Source organism: Eleginops maclovinus, chromosome 23 (genome assembly GCF_036324505.1).
Source record: "Eleginops maclovinus isolate JMC-PN-2008 ecotype Puerto Natales chromosome 23, JC_Emac_rtc_rv5, whole genome shotgun sequence".
NCBI lineage: Eukaryota > Metazoa > Chordata > Actinopteri > Perciformes > Eleginopidae > Eleginops > Eleginops maclovinus.
Window position 1 is genome coordinate 20,537,306 of NC_086371.1, and position 23,589 is coordinate 20,560,894.

The following is a 23,589-nucleotide window of genomic DNA, read 5'->3' on the forward strand; positions in this document are numbered from 1 at the left end:
TGCAAACTACCAAGTTTTGGACTTTATTGGAGAAGGTGGTTTTGGCAAAGTTGCAAAATGCCTAAATCTAAAAACATCAGAGACAATAGCCATTAAGATTCACAAAGACATTAAGTATTATGTTACTGAAGTTAGAATGTTGGAGAAAATCAGGACACTTGACCCAGAGAAGAACAACCTCATTAGGTTCCATGAGAAATTCATGTGCGGAGACTTTCCTTGCCTCGCATTTGAAAAGCTGGATAGGAGCCTTTGGGACTTTACGAAACAGAGAAAGGAGCCATTATCGCTTAATGAGATCCGCCCCATCACACAGCAGCTACTTGTAGCATTTAAGGCCCTGAAGAGCATTGGAGTCATCCATTCAGATCTAAAACAAGACAACATCATGCTTGTGGACCAACGGCACCAGCCCTTAAGGATTAAATTGATCGACTTTGGCGTGTCCATCCCAGCCTCCGAGGCAAAAATAGGAGCTAGGATGCAACCGGTTTCGTACCGATCTCCAGAGGTGAACTTGGGCCTGCCCATTTCTGAGGCCATAGACATGTGGTCACTGGGATGTCTTTTAGGAAACATTTATTTTGGTAGGGAGCTCTTCTATGGAAGAACCTCCTACCAAGTGATGAAAGCCATTTGCCAACTGATCGGTAAGCCAGGAGACCACCTGTTAAATGCTGGGAAGAACAGCTCAGAGTGTTTCAGAACGGTTAAGAGATTCAACCGTACAGGATGGAGACTCAAGACGCCAAGGGAGTACAAGAAGTCAATCGGTGTCTGGAGCACCCTTATTAAGAGACCTTTTGACAGGTTCAGTAGTTTGGAGGAAGCAGTATTAAAGTACTCAAGGAAAAGGAACAACGTTGAGTTTAAGGACAGGTTGGCATTTTTACAACTCCTTAAACAGTTACTTGACCTGGATGCTAACTCACGAATCACGCCTAAGCAAGCCCTGACTCACAGCTTTGTAACGATGGGTCACCTAAAAGGGGACCTGGACTGCCGCTCTTATGTCCCAGAAGCTGTTAGGAGGATGAGCATCTGCCCCCTGGACTATTTAGATGCATCGGATATTCCTGTCACTTGTGAAGGGATCTCAGATAATGGATATGCCAGTAATGCAGACGCACCGCCAAATGGTTTCTGTCAGGATCCTCCTATCACATGTTGTAGGAAAAGCTCACAGAAAGAGCATCCCATGACTTCCATTGCTAATAATTCCAATCTAGAGAAGTCCAATATTGACACAACACACGACAAGGCCACACTTAATTCCACTGATGGTGCTGCAGCTGCCATCACGACCACGGATCAGGGTGATGTCGACGAAACGTGCACATGTTTACTAAAGAGGCTCAGGTTTTTTCAGCGAGTGAGAAAGGGAGTGGCTCCCTTTTGCAGACGTTTGAAGAAATAATCTCCTTTTTGACTTGACCCAAACATTTGGGCAGAGCTGAGCTTAAATGTGCCCCGAACGCCCCGGCCAGACAACGTCACTTTCAAAATCACCCACATTGACCCTGAAACACCTTTTAGGAAAAGATTATTCGCTTTGTTGTCCTCGTGCTACCGTATGGGTTTCCTCCATCTATCGTGGTTCCCTGCATAAAATGTATTTTAAAATAAAAACAATTAAAAAGGTATTCAGGTTATGTTTATTGTTGACTTAAAATTGTTTGGATTGCAAATCTTTCACTTTTTGTAAGCGCTATGACATTTTGAATAACCCTACTACTACTTTGATGGCACCCAGAGCCAGACTTCCACATGGATCCATCTGTATGTTCTTATTTATAGACACATGCATTTTCAAGCATTTGGACTACAATTGCTGTAAATGTATTATCTTTTTAATTTACACAACATCTATTGCACGTCTGTCCGTCCTGGGAGACGGATGGACAGACAGGACAGACGGAACTCCTCTGTTCCTCTCCCCCGTGTTTCTTCAATTTCTCCCCGATTAACTGAAGGGTTTCTTTGGAAGTTTCTCCTTGACTGATGTGAGGGTTTAAGGAGAGAGGTTGTCGTATTCGTATTTATATTCATATTCTGTACAAACTGAGAGGTCCCCTGCAGGCATAGACAGTAGGCCTATAGGCGAATGCTAAAGGCGCATCCATCGGTTGAGGGCGCCTACAATAGAACAACAACAAAAAAATGATAATTACAATTTTCTTACAAATACTATTAATATTAAATATTAGGTAACAACAACAGAACCAAGCACCCTTATGTTTACCAACACAAAAATGCAAAGTTATTATGGCTATGGTTATGTATATGAATTTTAACTTATTTCAAATGCATCAGTTAAATAGTTGTGGGCTGTTTTTTCAGAATTATTAGAGGTTTTTTGTGTCTGTCATGAGGTAAAAAGAAAGGTTAAAAAATAAATATTTGAGATTTAAAGAGGCCCTATTATACTTCTGGGGTTTTCCCTTTCCTATAGCAAGTAACATAGGTTTTTGTGCATGGAGTTTCTCTCTCATAGGATTGTTTAGGGTCACTCTCGAGAGGTAAAAACAAAATAATCGTATATTTTCTCCAATATGGCTTGACTTCAAACACTGTGTGACTAAAGCTCAGATTTGATTTAGTTTATCCTCCGTTTCAAATTTTATGTCACATATCTTTGAATATATTGGGCCAATGTCACACACTTCAAGATAAATACAAAATCAAACATAAAGTAAATAAAAAATATGATTGACACATTTCTAGTTATTACAATTATAGTTGTATAAGCAATTACTGCAGTATTTGTCATGATCCTTGTTTCATGTCTGTCATGTCCTCGTGTTGTGTATTTTATTTTGAAATGTGTTCCCTCTTGTGTCATGTTAAGCTTCACTTCCTGTCTGCGTTTCCCTCCTGTGCCTGATTGTGTCATTGTGTTCACCTGTTGCCCCTGTGTTTCTCCTCCCCCTTCCAGCTGTCTCTCGTCTTGTGATTACCCATGTGTATTTAGTCCCTGTTTCCCTTTTGTCTGTTGATTGGTCGTCGTCATTTCTTCCCTGATCTTGTCCATGTTACCTGCCTGTTCCTGTCGCCCTTCATGCCTGGAGCTAAGTGTTTTTCATGTCCTGTGTTCCCCTTGCTTCGTGCTTTCGTCAACAGCTTTTGAATAAAGCTCGCTTTTTGTTTTTGACCCTTACCTGCTTCCCCTTGATTTACTGCACTTGGGTCCTGTTTCCCCAACCCTGACAGTATTAAGATACTTTAATAACATTTACCGCCAATGAAGCACAGTGAATGAAGTGAGGCAGAGTAACATTGGTCATTTATTTTAGAGAATTCTACTTTTCTTGAAAGTCAGAGGCTAAATGAATTTCTGTGCTAAATGATTTCTGTGTACGTGTAACGTTTTTATTTCCCTTTTATTTCCCTTGATAGTGTTCACAGTTCTCCTCAGGTTCCTTCAGAGACTTAGGTTTCTCCAGACTGAACATGAGCGTGGGCTCTCTGCTCATTGGATCAGGGCAGTGCCTGTTACCGTTGATGTTACTTGCGGGGGAACTCGATTTGCTGAACGGGTTCATCTCCTGCTGAGGAGTCGGGGTGAGGCAGTACTCCTCTTTCTCCTGCTGCTCCAAGTTTCTGAGGATAGCTTTGGACAGGAAGTGGGGGTCCGCCTCGTGCTCATCTAGGAGATGAAGTACAGTAAGAAGAAGAATAAGGCATGATGTTTTTGTTAGTTTGAGCATCCTGTTTATAGTGAGCTAAACCCTTTTTATTCCTTCACCTTTCCTTATTCTTTATCGACACCGCAAGATCCTGATTGTCAATCGTTGTTGGGAAGCAGATCATCTAAAAACTGACCCCCATCATCCCGTAAAGTTTGCAGGAAGTTTATTCACACACACACACACACACACGCACACGCACACACACACTTGGCTTGTGTTCCTACCGTTGAGCAGGATGAGCTTGTAGCGGTTGCGGCAGTCCAGCGAGTGCTCCAGGATGTCCTGCAGCGTCCTGAAAAAGAGCAGCACCTGCTGTCTGCGTTCCGGCTCCCCGAACCCTGCGCTGCTCTCCTGGGACATACTGTACAGCGTCAGCAGGGGCGTTGCATACTCCAACACACACTCATGGGCCTGTTTACACACACACACACATACACACATACTTAAGGACAAAACAGACACATGACTGATTCTGGAACTGTGGCACTGGTGCTTTACTGTGTTTTATTAAATGAAATCATCACTGGTGAATTCTCAGGTATAACCAGCAGGTGGTAGTCACGTGGCGCTATGCAGGGGAAACAGTGTGCTGGAGGTAATGTACTGTCCTAGTACATTATCAAAGTGTTTTGAAAGTTATTACAGATCTCAGTATTTATTTAAATTCCTGAAATATGTTCAGGACAAGAGTTGGTCGTGTCAAAATGGTCATTACAGGGGCCCTTATTTTTCTCTCCCACACGCTTCCTCCCTGCCTGAAATGCCTCGATTGGACTCCATTGTTTTTAGCAACATAGTGACTTCACTTCATAAAACTTGTTCTTCTATTGGCTAGCGCTGTAATTCATCGTAGGTGGCGGGCTAAAGGGCAGGACATCTTTAAGCCATTGACTAATCACAACAGCGGCTGCCAGCTGAAGAGCAGAATTGGGCTCTGGTTTCAGACAGAGGGTGAAAAAACGTGCTGCAGCACAGACAGTATGAGGAAAAATAAAGACTTTTTTGAACATTAAAGCATGGAGACATGTCAAAGTGGATGCAAAAAATGTAAATATGAAACATCAACATTTGGTTAATAGGGCTCCTTTAAATAAAGTGAACGTAAGAAGTCAAGATTTAATATTTGACTTGTATATGATAACTGCAGCTGTAAAACCTCACTCTGTTGATGAGTCTGACATAATCTGAGGCTATTACTGGTCTAACATGAAAGTCAGACTGCACCCCAAACTTCCTCTCCCTCCCCTGAACTACAGAGGTGAGTACGATCACTGTTAGATTTGCTACATCAAACATATTGAATATGGAGCACATTGACGTGCTATCATGAAATATTGAAGAAAATATACCGAAGCAGTGCCTCTGGACTGTCACTTCACTGTGACTCTCTCTCTCTCTCTCTGTTGCATTTTAGCTGTGCAGTCTTTACAAATGTGATCAGAGGAGAAAATGTCAGCACACCAAGTCTTTCAACTCACACTGGCAATAAGGAGACAGACACTGAGATGAATTACAGCACGGGCAACTTTGTGGTCTTGCTAAAGGGAGGGGGCACAACTCTCAACACTAATATGAAAAACATATCAATGAAAATTAAGTGAAATATTTTCATTTTGAAAAACTTTATTCTTCAAAAAGGAGCCTGAGACGAGAATGCCCTTTTTTTTTTTTTTTACTTTTTTCTAAATTTCAAAAGGTTCCTTTGGGTGGGCTTTACCTAAAATGGGCCTAGCTATGCCACTATTTATTTACTTGTCATTTTTTCAAGGCTTGGGAAGAAACAGATTACACGTAACGGGATTGCGGAATGAATAAAAGGCCTGACATTATAGGCCAAGCCTTTAACTTAAGATAATATATTTAATGAGAACAAATCCTGGTTTCATCTTTTATAAGGTTTCATTGTTTTGTTGTCTCCCATAATGAGCTTCGAGACGAGAAATTAGCACATGGGTCGAGAAAATCGATCTTATTGATATTTATTTGCATTGCATTTGAAATTGAGATAATCCAAAAGTAACAGAAAGTAATCAGATTACCTTATTTTTGTATTATGATACTCAGATTGAGTTACTGATTACATTGTATTAACATGTAACTAACAATTGTAACAAAATACATTTTTAGAGTTACCCTCCCAACCCTGTCACTTCAGTTTCTTAGCCCCGCCTACCTGTCCAAGTTCATCGAGTACTCTGTAGACGCTGTGCTTGTAGACCCGACCCTGGACTCCAGCCCTGTCTATCTCATTGTTGGGGAGGTTGTCATAGAAATGGATCCTGTCGTCTTCTTCATTCAGTTTGTGAGAAATGTTAGCGTTGAGAGGTATGAGGATGATGAGCCTGGAGCCACGCCCCCACCTACGAGCCCTATGGGTGGCACAAAATTCTGCGATGGAGTCCTTCAAACCTGAATGAACACATGCACAAACATACACATTTATTCAGATCACTAGAATTACAAGGATGCAGTGCAGGGTGCGACAAAGGGACATAGAATACATTTAATGAATAACTGAAGATCATAATTTGATTAAAAAATGAAGAATTACAAAGCTGGAGAGAGTGATATTGGGTGAAGAAACTCAGAAATGCAGTTGTTTTAACAGAGCGTGGTGTGTAATCTGAAATATAAGGAGATGTGTGTTTTGAAGTAACTGACGTGGCAGCACCAGGCGCAGGTAGCCAATGTAGAAAGACCAGGCCAGGCCGTGTGCCACGTTCATCTTCCTCCCCTCGCAGAGTTCTGACACTTCCACTTCTGACGGACCCTGAACACAAAACGGAAAAAGACCCAGAAGCATGTCAAAACACACGGTGTCAGGCCAAAGGAAAAGCGCATCCCTCCACCCATGCTGCTGTAGAAATGTGTTCGTTTATTTGAAGCCAGGATGTCGGTTTAAAAGAAAAGGCAAAACTCCCGTAAAAATTATAAAGGAGTGTTTAATAAAAAAGATGTAGTGGAAGGTTTTACAATCGTTTCACAGCTGTGGCCCTAAAGCTCTACACACACTAGAACAGGCCCAAAACATGAATAGAATTCACGATGTGTTCACTGTCCGTGGGTCCGAGCCAAAAGAGACCCCAACCCCATCTGTGATGGGTCTTTGTCCAGCGGTTGCCTCTTCCTATTGGTTGCTTCAAGTCGTAACAGTACTTCCGGCCAGTTCAGTGTATACGTGGCATAAAGCCAAGTCGCTTCTTAGGGTATTACAGTGGCAATAAGGAGTATTACTCATTGTGTGTTTTATGTATAACACCACAAGAGATTCCCCTGTTCACCCTGTATTTATATTTCGCTTGTTGAGGAAACCTACGCTCAAACCCACAGTTTTCCTCCGTCCGGCCTCAAGCGCCAGCAATGTTGCATTCAATGTCGTTTGCATCCGGTTACGAGTTGACCATTTCAAAATAAGAGTGCACTTCAGAATAAGACAGTGTTTCAAAATAAGACAGTGTTGCAGTTACTCGGAATATTGATTATTACTTCCTACAATTCCCTCCTTACACACCTTTTAAGGTGTGTAAATATTAGTAATGATCAATATGTTCTTCATCCGAACAGTAAACATCATAGAAATCACATCAGGACGGACAATGCAAAAAATACACAAATACTTCATAATCTGTGTGTCAGAGAACAAATCCTTCAGTGTATGAACTCTCCACACCCTCCTTTTGGACAGCTTCATGGAATATAGTGGTCATTTAGCTTAACATAGATTGTCTGGTTTCAAGTCACATTTTGGCACAACATAATACAATTGGTAATGTCATATTGAGGTATAAGGCACTTAAATAAGTCCTACTTTTACACAGTGATACAATATCATTAAATAAACCTGAACATTCATATACGTGGTTACTTAATACACCAATAGTCATAATACTTAAGAAATAAGGGGCTCTGTTATCCCTTAAAAAGGCACACTATATTAGAATACTGAAACGTTAATATAACCTGCTTGTAAAGTATCATCATAAAACCTCACTCCCTGAGTTTAGCAGGATTCTGAATTCGAACCATATGAAAATAGTCCCGATCAAATTACGTTATCTTTCTGTCCCAATACCCGTAATTCTCAACTTAAACCACATCCACATTTTCATTGTCTGTATATGCAGGTGGATCATCCTGCTCTCCCGATCAACAAATGTACCTGTTCTCTTAACAGAAATTGACCTTGATGTTGTTCTCTTGAGAGGGCTGTAGTGATTAAGCGGTTAGCCAAGGTACGAATACATGGTATACAACAACATCCACATAAAATCAAAATTGTAGCCATTCCTGCTATGGATAACATTGCACTCATGATCAGTGTCTTATATTTACCAAACATTCTTTCAAACACTCCTACAAAGGGGTCTTCCACTCCACTATTGTCTGCAAGTTCAATACTCAGGGTGGTAAGTCCCTTTAATGCTCTGGTTACGGATCCATCTGGGAGGTGTTATTTGGGATGAAAGTACAGCACAGAGTTCCAAATAGTTTACATACACCCCCTTTTTCAGCCAAAAGCATATCCAAGGCCATCCTGTTTTGCCAAGCCATTAGACTGGTTTTGTCCAACTGCTCGTGCAGCCCCTTTACTGCGTCTCGGGTGTAGTTAATGAATCTCTGCTGGTTGTAGTAAATATAATTGATCCAATCTACATTCTTGTTGATTGTAGGCCAAAGAAATATTGATTCAAATCCTGCAGTTATCTGGTTTCTAGCTTTAAACTCATCTGGTACTCCCCTGGGCACCCCAATACTGTCAATGTAAACCGAGGAGCTAAAACTCCCTCCTGGGGCTGACCTCTTCGTTCTACTGGTCTTGGGGTGCAGTGCAAGCTGTGTTAGCTGTCTGGCGGTCATGGGCACTGCATAGAAGGGCATCACCAATTGCACCAGTGCACATGTTCCAGTCCAACCATGGGGAAGGACTGGATATAATGTTTTGGTACCACAGTACCACCAAACATCTGCCCGGGGATACTGCATATTATCCACAACAACTCCTGCAAGAAGGCCCTGGTTGGTTACTGCTGTTGTGGAATTGCACCACCGTAATGTTCCCATATAGGTGCCTCCCGTGTGATTCTTCAGAATACAATCATAATGTCCCTCATAAGGAGTAAAAACTGGTGGAATGTCATTTACCTTTATGATGGGGTACATTAGCGCAATATCAGTACAGCCTACTGGGGATTTTTGTTCATAAAGTTTATACATGCAGGATAGTCCTCTTGGGTCAGTATAGGAATTTAGAGGGAAAGGCACAGTGCCAAGACTGGGCCTTGCAGCAGCACATGCCATGCAGTCTGACATCTTGCTCTGTTCTACCGAATACACAACCCAATCTAACCAAGCGTTAGTGTCTTCATACCCGGTCTCCACTGCTATTACCTTCTGCACCGTCGATGTACTCAAATATGTCACCAGTCTGTGGTTCTCCTGCGAGTGAGCCTGAGCTACTCCCATATCATGGACTGTCATCAGGGAAGAATTTAAATCTGCTGGTTCCCCCGGGGGTAGGATGGAGGAGTAGCTCCTCCTGTGGTTCAATTATCTCACCCAGACTGAACCCATAGGATCCTTTCCAGGAACCTCAACTCCCAATATTAGATGAAATGCAGATGTTTCTTCCCTGGCTCTAAATAGATGTGTGAGTGTGTCTTTAAATGAGATTATGATGGGATTTCGTCGGTTGTTGTCCCCATAGTGGTGCCCCTTAGCTAAGGATATCTGAGTCTGAAACGTCCCCTGTTGTCCTGTAGGTGGGGAAATGGTGTCCCCCTCAGACCTAGAATTCCAGTACACTATGTCCCACTGAGGGCACCAGGTGTTATCATCTGGTGTTCCCCAGGGGAAAATACAACCATATACATCATGTCCTGTCCAGTCTTGTGGACCCTTTCCACATTCCACCACGTCACACAAATCGAGACTGACAGTTACAGCTTCTCCTCTTGGAACCAGGATTACTAACCTCCCATCCCCTGGGTCTGCTGATCTTTGAGGCCTGAGGAGATGGGGGGGTTCCTGTAATAGAGCTTGAGAGAGATTAATTTGTTCACCTTTTTCAGACAAATTTCCAATGTGCTGTACTCCCCACCAAATCATAAAGGACCCCATGAGCATGATTATCTGTATTAGTTTAACCTTAGACCCTAGAGGACCCCATTTCTGGTTTGGCATTATTACTGGTTGTATAACATTTTTACACACATTCATGATTATACAAGATTTCCAACTGTGAGATACACAACAGCGTATAAAAGTAAAAATATCAAAATATAATGTGAGTAATAGGAATAAAAAACAAAAAACAAAATAAAAAATAAAAGTTAGCGGCTTCCACCTCTATGGGAACCTCTGAGCTCCAAAAGGGAATTTGCTTTTTCAACTGTTTCCCTGTTGACGTTTATGATTCTTGCCTTAGCTCTGCCAAATCAATCCTAACTTCCGAAAGTGTTCTGGAAGGGGGTGTTGTGGGAGCACAATGTGTAAGGTGGTACCAATTTGCTCCTGTTTTACCTTTAACCCGGAGCGCGTGAGAAGTTCGTTCAACAACTTCGCACGGTTCCGACCACCTAGGATCTGCCCACTTTCGTTTGTGGACCTTGACCCTCACCCAATCACCTGGTCGGACAGGAGCCTCTTCTGGTGTCTCACACGGTCCCTCCTCAGCTTTTCGAACCTGTGTAGACAAAACTGCAATCATATTACTCAGAGCTCTGACATAATCATCCACTTCAATCTGTCTAAGGTCCAAAACTGGACCATATCCCCCCTCCCTTAGAGGTCCCGGCATTGGTCGGCCTGTTAACAGTTCATGGGGTGACAAATGTGTTTTGGCACTCTGCGTGGTTCGCATTGACATGAGTGCCAAAGGCAAAGCGTCAACCCAGTTTATTTTAGTACCAGAAGTTATTTTAGCAATTTTCCCTTTTAGAGTTCGATTGGCTCTCTCAACTATGCCTTGAGATGCTGGGTGATAAACTGCACCAAACTTGTGAACTATACCAAAATATGATTCCACTTCTCCTAAATGTTTACTTGTAAAGTGTGTACCATTGTCTGATCTGATTACTCGTGGAACCCCATATCTTGGTATGAGTTCTGTTTGGAGCCACTTAATGACCGTTTTTGCATCTTCTCTCCTGCAGGGGATGGCTTCAATCCACCTGGTAAACCGATCAACCATTACCAGCATGTATCTAAAGCCTCTGATTACTTGGTCTGCTCCCATATCTGTATAATCAATACAAATTTCTTTGAATGGAGCTTCTGGGACTGGAAATCTTCCCATGGGCACCTATATGCCTTTTTGACATTAAATGCTCCGCAGGTGTCACAATCAGTGACAAAGTTTTCAACCATGTCTTTCATGTAAGGATGCCACCACTGTTGCTCAATGTCTCTTGTGGTTCTTGATATATTTACATGAGTGGGGCCATGTGACTGTTGTATAAGCAAGTGGCATAATTTTGCAGGTGCCACTAAGCGACCATCATGTGCTCGCCACAGGCCATCCACTTCTGTTGCACCTTTAAGAATCCATTGATTTTGCTCATATGGTCCCGCACTTTTCTGCATCTCTCTCTTATATGTTCAGAGGTCAGCTCTCCTTGCGTGTTGCTGTTTGTACTTATCATTTGTTTGTCGTATCCTCCTGCCTTTTTTGCTGCTTTATCTGCTGCATCATTTCCCTTTGAGATTGTGTTATCCAATGCCTGGTGTCCTTTACATTTGATAACTGCAACTCTCGTCGGTAGGAGTACAGCTCTCAGAAGGGCTTTTAATGCCTCGGCATGTTTTATTGGTGTTTTAGCTGATGTCAGAAACCCTCTTCTTATCCACTGGGGTCCATCTACATGCACTGCTCCGTGGGCATATGCTGAATCTGTGTAGACGTTGACTGCTTTTCCTTCTGAGTGCTCCAGGGCTCTGGTGAGTGCTACTACTTCAGCTAGTTGAGCTGAAGCAGGTTGAGTGAGGATCTCTGCTTTTATGAGTGTGGTATGTTCTCCCTCCTGCTGTATAACTGCGTAGGAGGCCACATTTCCATCATCCCCCTTATAACAGCAGCCGTCACTAAACAAAGTGATGTCCGGTTCAGCCAGAGGGTCCCCTTCTAGATCCGCTCTTATCTTCAGATCCTTCTGAGACACAAACTCACAGTCATGGGGTGTGTGATCATCCAACACCAATCCTTTGGCCATATTGGATAGGCCTACTTCATAGGTTATGTGTGGTTGCAAGAGGATACTTTGAATCTTGATCTTTCTGATTGGAGAGAATGTAAACGCTTGTGAATTCAGAAATGCCACAACTCCATGTTCGGTGTTTACTTTCAGTGGGTGACACATTACTACATGCGCAGTTTCTCAATTGCCTTTGCTAGTGCAGCCAGATGTCTTGCACATCCTGTCTGCCCTAGTTCTATGGTATCTAATCTTGAGCTGTGATACATCAGTACCTGTCTCACTCCCCCTTTTTTCTGAAACAGAACTCCATTCACTATCCCTTCTGATTCAGAAACATCAAGGAGAAATTCTTTGGAGTAGTCTGGGGTTGAGAGGTGTGCTGCTTGACCTAGAGCTTGCTTAGTTTGAATGAGGCTTCTTCAGCCGATGTCGTCCATTCCAGTATGGCAGAGAGATTGCGGTTTCCAGCATCTGCAACGATTTTCCTCAATGGTTGTGTCAGGTTCACGTAGTCCGGTATGTGAGTCCTACTGTATCCCGTCAATCCAGGAATGCAAGCATTTGTTGAACTGTTTTCGGTTTTGGTTGAGAGAGGATGGAAGATCTTTGTGACTGTGTCAGGGTGAGGCTGTTTGCAGAAATCATTCTCCCCAAGAAGGTGACTGTTCTCCTTGCAATTTGTGGGTTTTTTCTCGTTTTTACTTTATTTCCGGAAAATTTAAACCAAAAGGGGTAGTAAATTTTTCGTTGCAGACAAACATGTCACGGGATCTGGGCAAAACCCCAAAAAAGGTCATTTAACTACTGTATCAGAGTTTTCTCCCTTTTGTAAATGTAGAAAAACTCAAATCTTTCTTTAAAGGGTTGAATTTAAAAACCCCCGGGGCTGGCTTTAAAAAACCCTGGGCATGCGATTAAAATTTTATCTCTGTCCTTTAAAATGTGGGAAAACAAACCTATTTTGTACTTTTTTTAATGGTAAACAAAAAATGCATTTGCAAAATCTATGACTGTGAAGTACTTATGGGTTTGGGTTTTTGTTTTGAATGCTAAATTTAAAGGTCTGGCACAGGGATGTTTTGCAGTCTTGGGGGCATTATTCACTTTCTCAAATCAGGGGCATTCTTTCCCTCCCTTTTTCCCAGCCTTTGGGACTGGGAAATGGGGGGGTTTTCCCGTGTGAGGAGGTGGTCTATTAAATCCCGCTTGCAATAAACCTTTAAAGGGTTTTCCCCAAATTTCCCTCCATCTTTCTTGCTTCAATTTGTATTTAGGGCGCCCCGCGGGGGTTTTGTTGGTCTTTTAATTCCAACGGTAATTCAGTCCCCCAACCCTACAAACATAATTCCTGTGGTCCCCTAGGTTTGGAATTTGGACAAACATGTCTTTGTGTTGGAAAGGTTTGTATGTTCTCTTCCATGATCCCCATCCAGTTCCTGTCTTTCCCGTGGCCCTTTTCCACATGTTTTTTTTCCTATTTCCACACGTTTTAAACTTTTTTTTCCCCCAAGGAGGGTTTTTATTTAATTTAAAAAAACTTTAACCTTTTTTCAACCCATTTCCAACCAATAACCCATTATTGGGCCCCAACCAAAAGGTTACTTAAACAAAAATTTTTAAAAAACCCCAAAATTTTTTTACCCTTTTTTTTTTACGTTGCTACCCCTTTTTCCCCAAAAAATTTCTTCCAAAATTTAATTTTTTTACTTCCCCTTACTTTAAAAAACTTTTTAAAAAATTCACATCCCACTTTTTTTAATTTATTAAAAAAATTAAAATCAAACCCAAAAACCCCCCAATATTATTCTTTTATAAAAAATTTTTAACAAATAAAACCCATTAATACCCCTCCCCCCAAAACCCCCCCCCTTTTTTTTTTCCCCCCACCCTTTATTGGACCAAAATGAAAAAGGATTCTTTGTTGGCCATTTATAGGTTTGTATAATGGGGATTTGTCCCGGAAATGGATGATCAGTCCCTCTGGGGGCATAGAATTTTGCTCCTGATTCACAAGAAGATCCCTTCCCGTGATTTACGGGACACTTGGGGGGTAGAGGAATGAGTGGGTTAGGAGTTGGGGGGGTTCCCCCTTGTGGGCCAATGGCGTTGTATTTCTTTGTACTTCAGTTCTTCCCCAGTTTTCCAACGTTTTTTAGGGTTTGTTAGAGAGTGGAGGCCTTTTCCTCGTAAGAAGTCGACAGGAGGGGGTTGCCCCAGTGTCTGCCAACATCGCCATTTTTCCCCCCTCCCAAACTCACAGGGGACCCTTGGTTCATTTTGGGGGGGAAAATTTCTTCACCGTTGTTGGATCCTTGGGGGCCCCCTCATTTTTCCCAACTCTCCCCGGTGACATGGGGATCTGGTTCATGTTGGGGAAAACTCCTCTTGTTCTCTTGGGTTTTCCCCTGCCTCTGCCATTTCCCTTGTATCCTCCCCTTTTGGGTTTATTTGGTGTGGGAGGGGTTTCCCTTTGGGGGTTGTGTGATTTGGTGGAATGGTTTTTTTCCAGGGGGATATGTTGCTGATTTTTGTGGGAAAAATCCCGTCTGTTTTTTGCCCCCGCCAATTTTTGTGGAAAAAATCTTAACCAAATTTTTGGACCGTCCCCAATTTTTAAAGGAATTTTTTATTTCCCCTTTCTGGACCCATTTTCCCCTTTCCTCTTCGTGGGGTTTTTGGGCCTCCTTTGGGTTTTGATTGTAAGGTGGGGGGGTCCCTCCCGCCCCATTTTGCTAGTATGGCCATGGGTTTAAAACTGTCCCCTTTGCTTTTTTGTCTTTTTTTTTAGATTTTTACTTTCCCCCGGTTTTATCTTCAGGGGTCCTTTTTGACAGTTCTTCATTTCTTCTTTTACTTTCCCCCTTTTAGTTTATTGTATTTATGGTCATGGTGAATTATTATTCTCTCCCTTTTTTTTCCCGTGGGGTTTTTTGCTAATTTCCCCCGATTTCCCCCCAGACCTTTTTTAAAACTTTTTGCAGGGCTTTGATTACTGCCCTTTTCCCCAATTTAAACCCCCGGAAAGTTTGTGGCGTTTTCCCCCCGGGTCTCCATCCATATATTCTCATTCTCTTTTGGAAAGCATGCATTTCTTTCTTTGTTTCTTTTTTTAAGGGTATTTTGGGGTACCAAACGGTTTTGTTTGGTAGGAGGGGTGATGGGAGACCATATCGGTTAAAAGTGGTTTTAATCAGTTTTTATCGGGGGGGTTTACATTGGGCCAGGTGATCCCCCAATTTTTTCATGTCCCGCCTTTTCCTTTTTATTTTCCCAAGAGAGGCCCCCATATCTTTCCCGACATAGGTGATCTTGGGCAGTGAACTTCTCCAAAAACAGTGATCCACTTCGAACCCCCTTTTTAGAGAGGAGGTAAAACTTTAGACCAAAAGATTCCCTTTCTCTGTGGTCCAAGGTTTTAAAATATCCCCCCCCACTGGGCCCCCTTTCCCCAGGTCCCCAAACCCTTTGGGCCCCCCCAATGGTAGCATTGGGCCTTAGCCTTTTCCCCGGGGATTGTTTGGAAAACCGACTTCGTAGGTTTAAATTCCCCCTTTAATATGTGGAAATTTTATTGTTTTTTTGTAAAATTCGTCTTATCACTGGGTCTCCCCCCCCCGCTTTCCATCGAATGTGTTATTTTTTTGTTGGCTCTGGTAGGCTTGTAGTGTTTCCCCCGTCGCCCTCTGAGTCAGTATTATATCCAGTTCGAACTCTTCTGATAACTTGTCTCTCTCTTATTTTTGACTCATTCTCCAGGCCGTTGTATTGGTATGCCCTCCTGGGGTCTACAAGTGATGGTTCCCAGTTTAGTTCTTCTGGAGGTGGACTTACTTGAGACTTAGGGAGGGAATTATAGTCCGTTCCTTCCGCTAGTTCCGGTTGGGGGCGTGGTTTCATATGCAACGTCCTCCGTGGACATCAAAAGTTGGGGCTTGAATTCGAACTTGGGGCGGGATGTTACTCTCTGATAGATAAGGGGGGGGGAGCCAAGGGGATCTCAGCCAGATTCGGATATAGCTTTGGAGTTTGGGCAATGGAACTTCCTGTGGCTTTCCTGCCTTTGTTCCCTCCTTTTCTGATGTTTCTGGTGATTGTACCACATACATGCTACTTATTGGTCCTACAGTGACATATCTCAGATGGAGCAGGAGGCTCGTTGCTCTTGCTTTTCTTTTCTCAGCTTTGTCCATTGCCCTTTTAGTAGGTGAGTACCATGTGGGGCTTCCAGCTTTCTTCATGCCGTTTGCTGTCGAATATATTCTCCATCTTCATAGGCCATTATGGCTCTTCTGTGGACTTTTGTTTGGTCCTGGTTGATCATTTGCTGGATCAGTCCTCTTGCTTGCCACAGATCCATCATGCTCTCTATTTGGTTCCTTACTTTCTTTCTTTCTTTCGGATCTGTTATAGCATCCGATCTTGCATTTACCATGCCTCTTACCTCTAGTATTGAGGTTAACTCTGGGTTCGTCATTGTACTATAATTTGTTATTTTATTATTATTTTCTATAATTAATTAATAATTTCCTGACCAGTATTTCTATAAGATTCCACCTTATTTAATACAAAAATTGTCCTAATTTGTTTAAAAAATTTAGAAATTTTCCAAAGTTCTATTAAAATTTTAAAATTGTTTGATAAAAAATAAAAAAACACCTTAAATTTTTCAATATCAAAATAAAATATTAAAGTAGTACTTATTATTATTTATGATGTTTATGAAAATTGACGTGTGTAATGTATTTAATGTTCACTATGTAATTATAATAATTTTAAACTACTCAGTATGTGTCAAATGCAATACCTATCATCAGCCACTAATGTAGTTAGTGATAATGCTAATAAAAGTTTTTGTATTTTAGTTTAACAATATACTATATGTCCACTAGAGTGTGCTATCTCATTCCTGAGGTATTCAATGTGTGTTATTCAATACCTCCAACAGAGGGTGCTATTTTGTTCCTGAAATAATACTGGAGGGGTATATTAATTCATCCAGTAGGGGCACTGTTTTTTCTTTCTTTAGTGGCTACTTCCTGTCTGGTTTAGCCTCTCTGACCATTACTTCCTCTGAAGTTTTCTGTTAATGGCTGATGCTAACAGACTACACTAACTAGGTTAGCCTATTAAAGACAAAGGACTTTGGGGGAGGGGAATACAGAACCCGTTTCCAGATGGTTTCAAGCAAAACAGCACAGTTCACGAAGGCCCAACACTGCTTGATTCTTTAAAAAACTGTGTGATTACTATTACACATAACACTTAACCCTACACTAATAATTTAAAAATTCTCCATGCCCTATAATTTAAGTACTCTTCAAAACAATCGCAGATAGAGAAGGGACTTCAACCTCAGCTCTTCTCGTTGTAGTTGGTACCATAAAACAAATCTTTTCTAAATCTATGAACTATGCTTTGTTAAGTTCCAGAATGAGTGTAGACGCCGAGACTCAAACTCGTGCTCTCTCACCTATTCTTTCCCTTATACAAACAGTAATGTCGGGGATTTTTAAATCCCAAATACTACGCTTCTTTGGCCGAGAAGTCTTCCTTTTAATACTAACACTATTTACCAACTATGACTGTTCAATAACGCAACACGCTAATCAGAGACTATTGGGATGTCGTCACAATTCTCAACGTAATTCTGTCGCAAAGCTTGCATTTACTGACCCACTCACTAATCACTCGATTAGGCCTTAACCTGTTAGGACTTTTAACTTACTTTATCACAAAATTATACTATCAATGCCAAAATACGCTCCAAAACCTTAATCTGGATCTACGCTGCCAAATTTAATTAGCACTACGTTATCAAACTTAAATCGATATTTACGTATTAATTTTACCTAAATCTCTTTGTAATTCCGGCGTAAAAAGGACAAACAAAGACAAACAAGACAAAACAACGAAGAAAAACTCTTGTAAAACCGAGGACCACACCCAAGTTTTTCAATATTTAATTTGACCTTTTAACTTTAAATAGACAGTTATGTTAGGATAATCGACTCGCCTCAAGGCACTCACATCTAAAAGTTCTGTCTAAACTATGCAGAATTTGAAATAAACTGGTTCTGCTTACCGTATGTTAATGGCGCGCCTGTGAGTGCCTTAAGGAGTCAGCTCTCCCTCCAATCTCCGTCCTGCCTGGCCTTTCAAATCACGTCGGGGTCACCAAATTGTAGAAATGTGTTCGTTTATTTGAAGCCAGGATGTCGGTTTAAAAGAAAAGGCAAAACTCCCGTAAAAATTATAAAGGAGTGTTTAATAAAAAAGATGTAGTGGAAGGTTTTACAATCGTTTCACAGCTGTGGCCCTAAAGCTCTACACACACTAGAACAGGCCCAAAACATGAATAGAATTCACGATGTGTTCACTGTCCGTGGGTCCGAGCCAAAAGAGACCCCAACCCCATCTGTGATGGGTCTTTGTCCAGCGGTTGCCTCTTCCTATTGGTTGCTTCAAGTCGTAACAGTACTTCCGGCCAGTTCAGTGTATACGTGGCATAAAGCCAAGTCGCTTCTTAGGGTATTACAGTGGCAATAAGGAGTATTACTCATTGTGTGTTTTATGTATAACACCACAAGAGATTCCCCTGTTCACCCTGTATTTATATTTCGCTTGTTGAGGAAACCTACGCTCAAACCCACAGTTTTCCTCCGTCCGGCCTCAAGCGCCAGCAATGTTGCATTCAATGTCGTTTGCATCCGGTTACGAGTTGACCATTTCAAAATAAGAGTGCACTTCAGAATAAGACAGTGTTTCAAAATAAGACAGTGTTGCAGTTACTCGGAATATTGATTATTACTTCCTACACTGCCCTTTCCTTTTCAGGAAGAATACTGTTTTTAGATGTAATTCTGGGGAAAATAACAGCTACACCCAAACTTAAGCTGGATTTGAATCTATAACGCTATTAGTTTTTATCCAAGGCTCCAGAGGGAACACTGAGTTTTGTTTAAAATTATACAGCAATTATTTGAGGACAGTGCCATGGTCATTGTTGCTGCTGAAGACATATTTTAGGCCTATTTTCACTCCAGAAATGTCAAATCAATTACAATCAAGTGATGCTCCAGGAAGTGTTCTCACTAGGGGCTGTTCTGTCTGAAGTGTAGTCCGCTTATGCTAAAACTGGGATCATTTTTATTTGACCATAGCGCTCTAAACTGTAAAAATATAATTTCTGATAAAAACAATCATCAACATAATCAGGATTATATGGAGAGAAGGTTTCACTCTTTCCAGTTCAGCATACAGCTAGCTTTCATATTTCATTTATTAAGGCAACTATAGAGTTCTGTTCAACAGTGGATTTTCACTTTACTTGTCCTCTATCTGATATCAAGTTAAAGTTACTCTAAACTTCTAACAAGAGTTTTATTTTGCCAGTGCTGGCGACATGCTTAATGTGGCGGTGTTAGCCGGTTATGCTAACTAGCATGTTGTTAGCTGAAGTGTTTGTGTCTAGCAGGTGAATACACTATCTTCCACTATGACTTACTGTAATGATATTTTCTTTCTAAGGACTTGTCAAAAATCAACAGGTCCTCTGAGGCTAGATAAACAATATCAAGATGTCAATGAATGTTAGAGTATGGTCTGTTCAGCAGTTATGATTGTACGGAGGGCGTGTTCTAGTCTACGTGCTATGACTTTCGCAAACATTTTTCATATCATAGGCCTGTGAGAGGCACATTCGGTTGGGTCCTTCCCTTGTTTGCCAATTAGAGTGATGCAAGCTTTGGTGAAGTAATGGGGAAGAGAGCCCTGTCTGCAAGAGTCAGATAAAAGAGAGCACAGATATGGGGAGAGTGGCAAAGATAATTTCTTGAAAAATTCTGAGGCGTAGCCTTTGGGACCTGGACATTGCCTGACTGCATTGTGGAGATAGCGGAAATTATTTCTGCCTGAGATATACAGTAAAAGCGTCTCCAACTTCCTCTTGAAGTCAGGTGAAAGTTTGGGAGTATTGAGACTGCTTAACATTTTTTAAAATGTCACTGTCCTCCGTTTGAGACTCTGAGTTACAAAACTGAGAAAATAAGTTCCTAAAGGATTCATTCATTTGTGTATGGTCAGATGTTGTATGGCCATTTTCCCTACTGGAAATACTTTGCTTCACCTTAGAGCCTTTGAGCAGATTAGCCAGCATTTTCTAAAGACTTACAGTATTTAATGACATGCTTTACTATGACTTTGTTATGACAATTTTATGACATACAATGACCTTTTTAAAGAAATACTCTAAACTGATTGCTTTATGGCACACCATGTTTTCACTTTTTTTTTTAATGATGTGTTAATTAAAATTTTACAGGATACTGTAATTTGACATTTTATCACAATTTTAACCATACCAGGTACGATACTATACTATGACATTTTTTACGATATACTGAATTATGATTTTTTTTTAATGAAATACTATGATTTTTGTTTCTCTTTTCTTTGAACTGAAATGCACAACAGCACCAGTCAGTAATGTGATCTAACATGTCCATCTCTGCTGTTGATGCAAATGAACAGGATGGCAGTTTAAAAACTCACAGCAGAGCAACTTCACTGTGTGTATTGATAAGTGACTTGACAATGAAGCTCAGTAGAATAAAATAACATGACCACAATAAAAGCTGAGATACCCCTTATGTATCCTCCTTTATATGAATGTATCTAGGCATGGGTCCTTTAAGAAGGAACACATCTGGATATTTTTTTGGAGTGCAGCAGAAAAGACAGTGATGGTTAGGTGTGGACCTTACCAGGACTCCCAGGCTTTTCAACAGGGGGTAAAAGCTGGAGGCCAGAAATATGAGTTTCCAGCTCTGGCTTTTGTGCGGCAGGGGATGTCCAACCAGGTAGAGCAGAAGGCCTGCCAGCCCTGCAGCCAGAAGAGTCTTCCCACACAAACCACAGGCTGGCATCACATGGCTCAGCAGCCCTCGGCCTCGGTGTCTGGTAAAAAACATAGAAGATACTGAGGTCCCATTTAAAAATTATTTTAAAAATCCTAAACTCCTTGAATCACACACACATGTATAGAAGTCAATTTCCGTAATTGTAATTTTAAAAGAAATCCTGTAATAATGAGTAACCTTTTCCAAATACTCATTAAGTATCTCAAAATGATGTTCTAGCATCACAAACTGATGATTGAGTAGCTTAATCTTTTTTAATTTCAAAATAATAATTTAAAATCATTCAATATAGAAAGAAAATGACTTAACGTGTAACTAAGGCACTTTTTAATAACTCTATCTTGTACTTTTTGACAAAACACCTCATTTTATTGAGCTGATATGTGACTATTTGTATTTTAAGACACAAAGTCATTATTTTCAAGAATTTTTATTTCACTTGTCGAAATGTGCTTACAAACAACTTGTTACTCTCACCTTGTATTTGAATGGTTCACAATCTCCTCTGCCAGCAGACAGAGGCTGTGCAGCAGAGAACCGAGGGTTAGGATGAGTATCACTATGGCAACCCATCCAAATAAACTTTCAAGAGACATAAACAGGATGCCTCCTATTGTCATGGCAGACAGCACCGCAGCACACACCTTAGGTAACCTCCCCCGGGGCCTCGGGATGAGATTGTTCTGATCCTGGAGGCTCTGCATCTGTCAGGGGATCAAACACAATGTCAGGGATGCTTTAATAAAAACAGGAGTATCTCATTTCAGTGTGTAGAGCCAGTAAACTCAGTTCAATAAGTCTAAACTGTGGCAGTTTAGTGACAGGCTTGGCTGTTGTTGTAATGTTTCCTGTAAACTTAAAAGGGGCCCTATTATGCTTGTCAGAGCCAAAATGCTTAATTTGCCATTGCTTATTATTTCTGTCATTATAATTATTTCTTTTCATGGCACATATGTCATTTTTTAATCACGTCCGGAAATTAGCACATGGGTCGAGCGTAAGGTATTTAGTGCACCTGTTGTGCCGGGCTTGTGTTGATGTCAAAGAGGGGGATTATTTATCTTATTCGTTCTTAATTAAACATCATGATCAAAAACAACTTCAGCACAGACTGATCGTGATACGTGTTAAAGTACAGATGAAACAAATTTTCGTTTACATTTTTTGAATAACATTTAGTCCGAGTTCAAGATGTTTGTTTTCTTTCTAACAATAATGTCATGACTCATGTCACAAGTTTCCCTCCCACAACTTTAAATCTATTGAAGTGCTGACTGTGAAGAACACAGTATTGAGAGGCAGTTTAATTTGAACAGTAAGGTTCCTTTTTCTTTCTTTAACCAAAAAAACCTCAGTGTTCACATGAGGGGGAAAGTCCTTTCTAGTAACTAGGGTACAGTTAGTCTAACGCCATAACAAGTGCCTTTCCAAAGTAACAGAAATGTATAAGGGACTCACCTTGATGTGTTTGCTCTGATCCAGAAGTGAGAGATATTATTTTGTCCTCGGTTCTTTTTATCTTCTCTTCTGCCTCTCTCCCGATCAGTTTGTTCATCATTCAACACTTTCACTTTCGTTTACTGCTTATTCCTCTCTGCCTGAAATCATCATGAAGAGAGGGGGTGGGGAGAGGCAGAGTTCCTGCGAAGGGTTCATAAAAAGAAGTTCTCGCTATATACTGTATACTGTAGCTATGAACGTTTTTCTAATGACAACAGGTTTTTCAGAAGTTCACTTCAGCTCCTTGTTTCAAATTTACACAATTTTGGTTTTCCATAAAGAAATAGAAGTAACTATAATTTGAGGGTAAAGGATTGTTTTACGCACGGATATGCAACGAGGCGATGAGTATGAGGGGGGCCCCTCATAGATGAGAGGCATACCTGTGCAAATACACTTAAAACCTCAGGGGAAATTAAGCTTGGGCCATAGGTCTACACATGCCCACATTCAAACAATTTGTGGCCAACAAGATGTAACATCGCCCAGTGAGATAAATAAACAGATATGTAGGCATTATTAAGAAAAAGGAGAATATAACAAAAATCATAAAACCACAGTACATAAATTCGACAGGTGGCCCTTGGATTAAGTTATTTATTCCCTTAAACGTAAAGTTGATTTGTTTCAAGTGTACGGCACTCATCAATGCATCCTGTGTGTCATGGAAGAGGAGCACATGTCCTCCTCCATGACCTCCACTTTGAGGCAATGGTCATGTTCTTAGTAAATAGGGGCATGAAGAGGATTTTACTTTATTTACACACAGATTACACAACTCAGTGGGTTAAACTGGATTTTAATGTTTCCAGATTAAACCTGAGTGCTTCTATGTAAGGAAAATATCACATAAAACTGAATTTGTACTCTCCATCAAAATGTACATACCTGGAGGGGGATACAATTTACTGTTTTTTGTATTCAACAGACTTTAGTTGAGGGCTAGTGTGTCATTTTTTGCAGTGCATTTGATTATGGTGGGGGAGATTTGTCTTAAAGCATGTATTCAAAAATGTATTTCCTGATAAGCAAGGAAGCATTTATTTCCTGTCGCACCTGTATTGTTTCCCAATACACGTTATTGCATAAGAGCGCACATTGACATTGACACATCTGTGATGAGGAAACTAGTCTGCTTCAGTGGCTTTGCACACAGTGTACCTATTATGCTTTTGGGGTTTTCTCTTTCCAGTAGTTTGTTGTACAAGTTTTTGTCCATGTAAATGGTCTGTAAAGGCTAAAATCCCAAAGTTCCCTCACAAGGGAGTCCCTGCCTAGAACTGCCTCTAT

At 41.0% G+C, this 23,589-nt stretch overlaps 1 protein-coding gene across 2 annotated transcripts; it reads right to left on the bottom strand.

Annotated features, from left to right (window-relative positions):
* Window positions 1-1,639: 1,639 nt before the first annotated feature.
* On the bottom strand, window positions 1,640-22,433 carry sting1 (stimulator of interferon response cGAMP interactor 1). Of its 2 annotated transcripts, XM_063876897.1 has the most exons (8): window positions 22,258-22,433; window positions 21,277-21,503; window positions 20,644-20,836; window positions 6,351-6,459; window positions 5,863-6,098; window positions 3,914-4,100; window positions 3,497-3,646; window positions 1,640-2,136 (listed from the first exon to the last, which is right to left on the bottom strand). In XM_063876897.1, exons 2-8 carry the CDS (start codon window positions 21,501-21,503, stop codon window positions 2,108-2,110), a joined length of 1,131 nt encoding a protein of 376 aa, XP_063732967.1. In that variant the 5' UTR covers window positions 22,258-22,433; the 3' UTR covers window positions 1,640-2,107. The 2 variants fall into 2 exon arrangements, with proteins under 2 accessions (XP_063732967.1, XP_063732966.1); XM_063876896.1 differs by lacking the exon at window positions 1,640-2,136 and having other exon boundaries at window positions 3,257-3,646.
* Window positions 22,434-23,589: the final 1,156 nt, after the last annotated feature.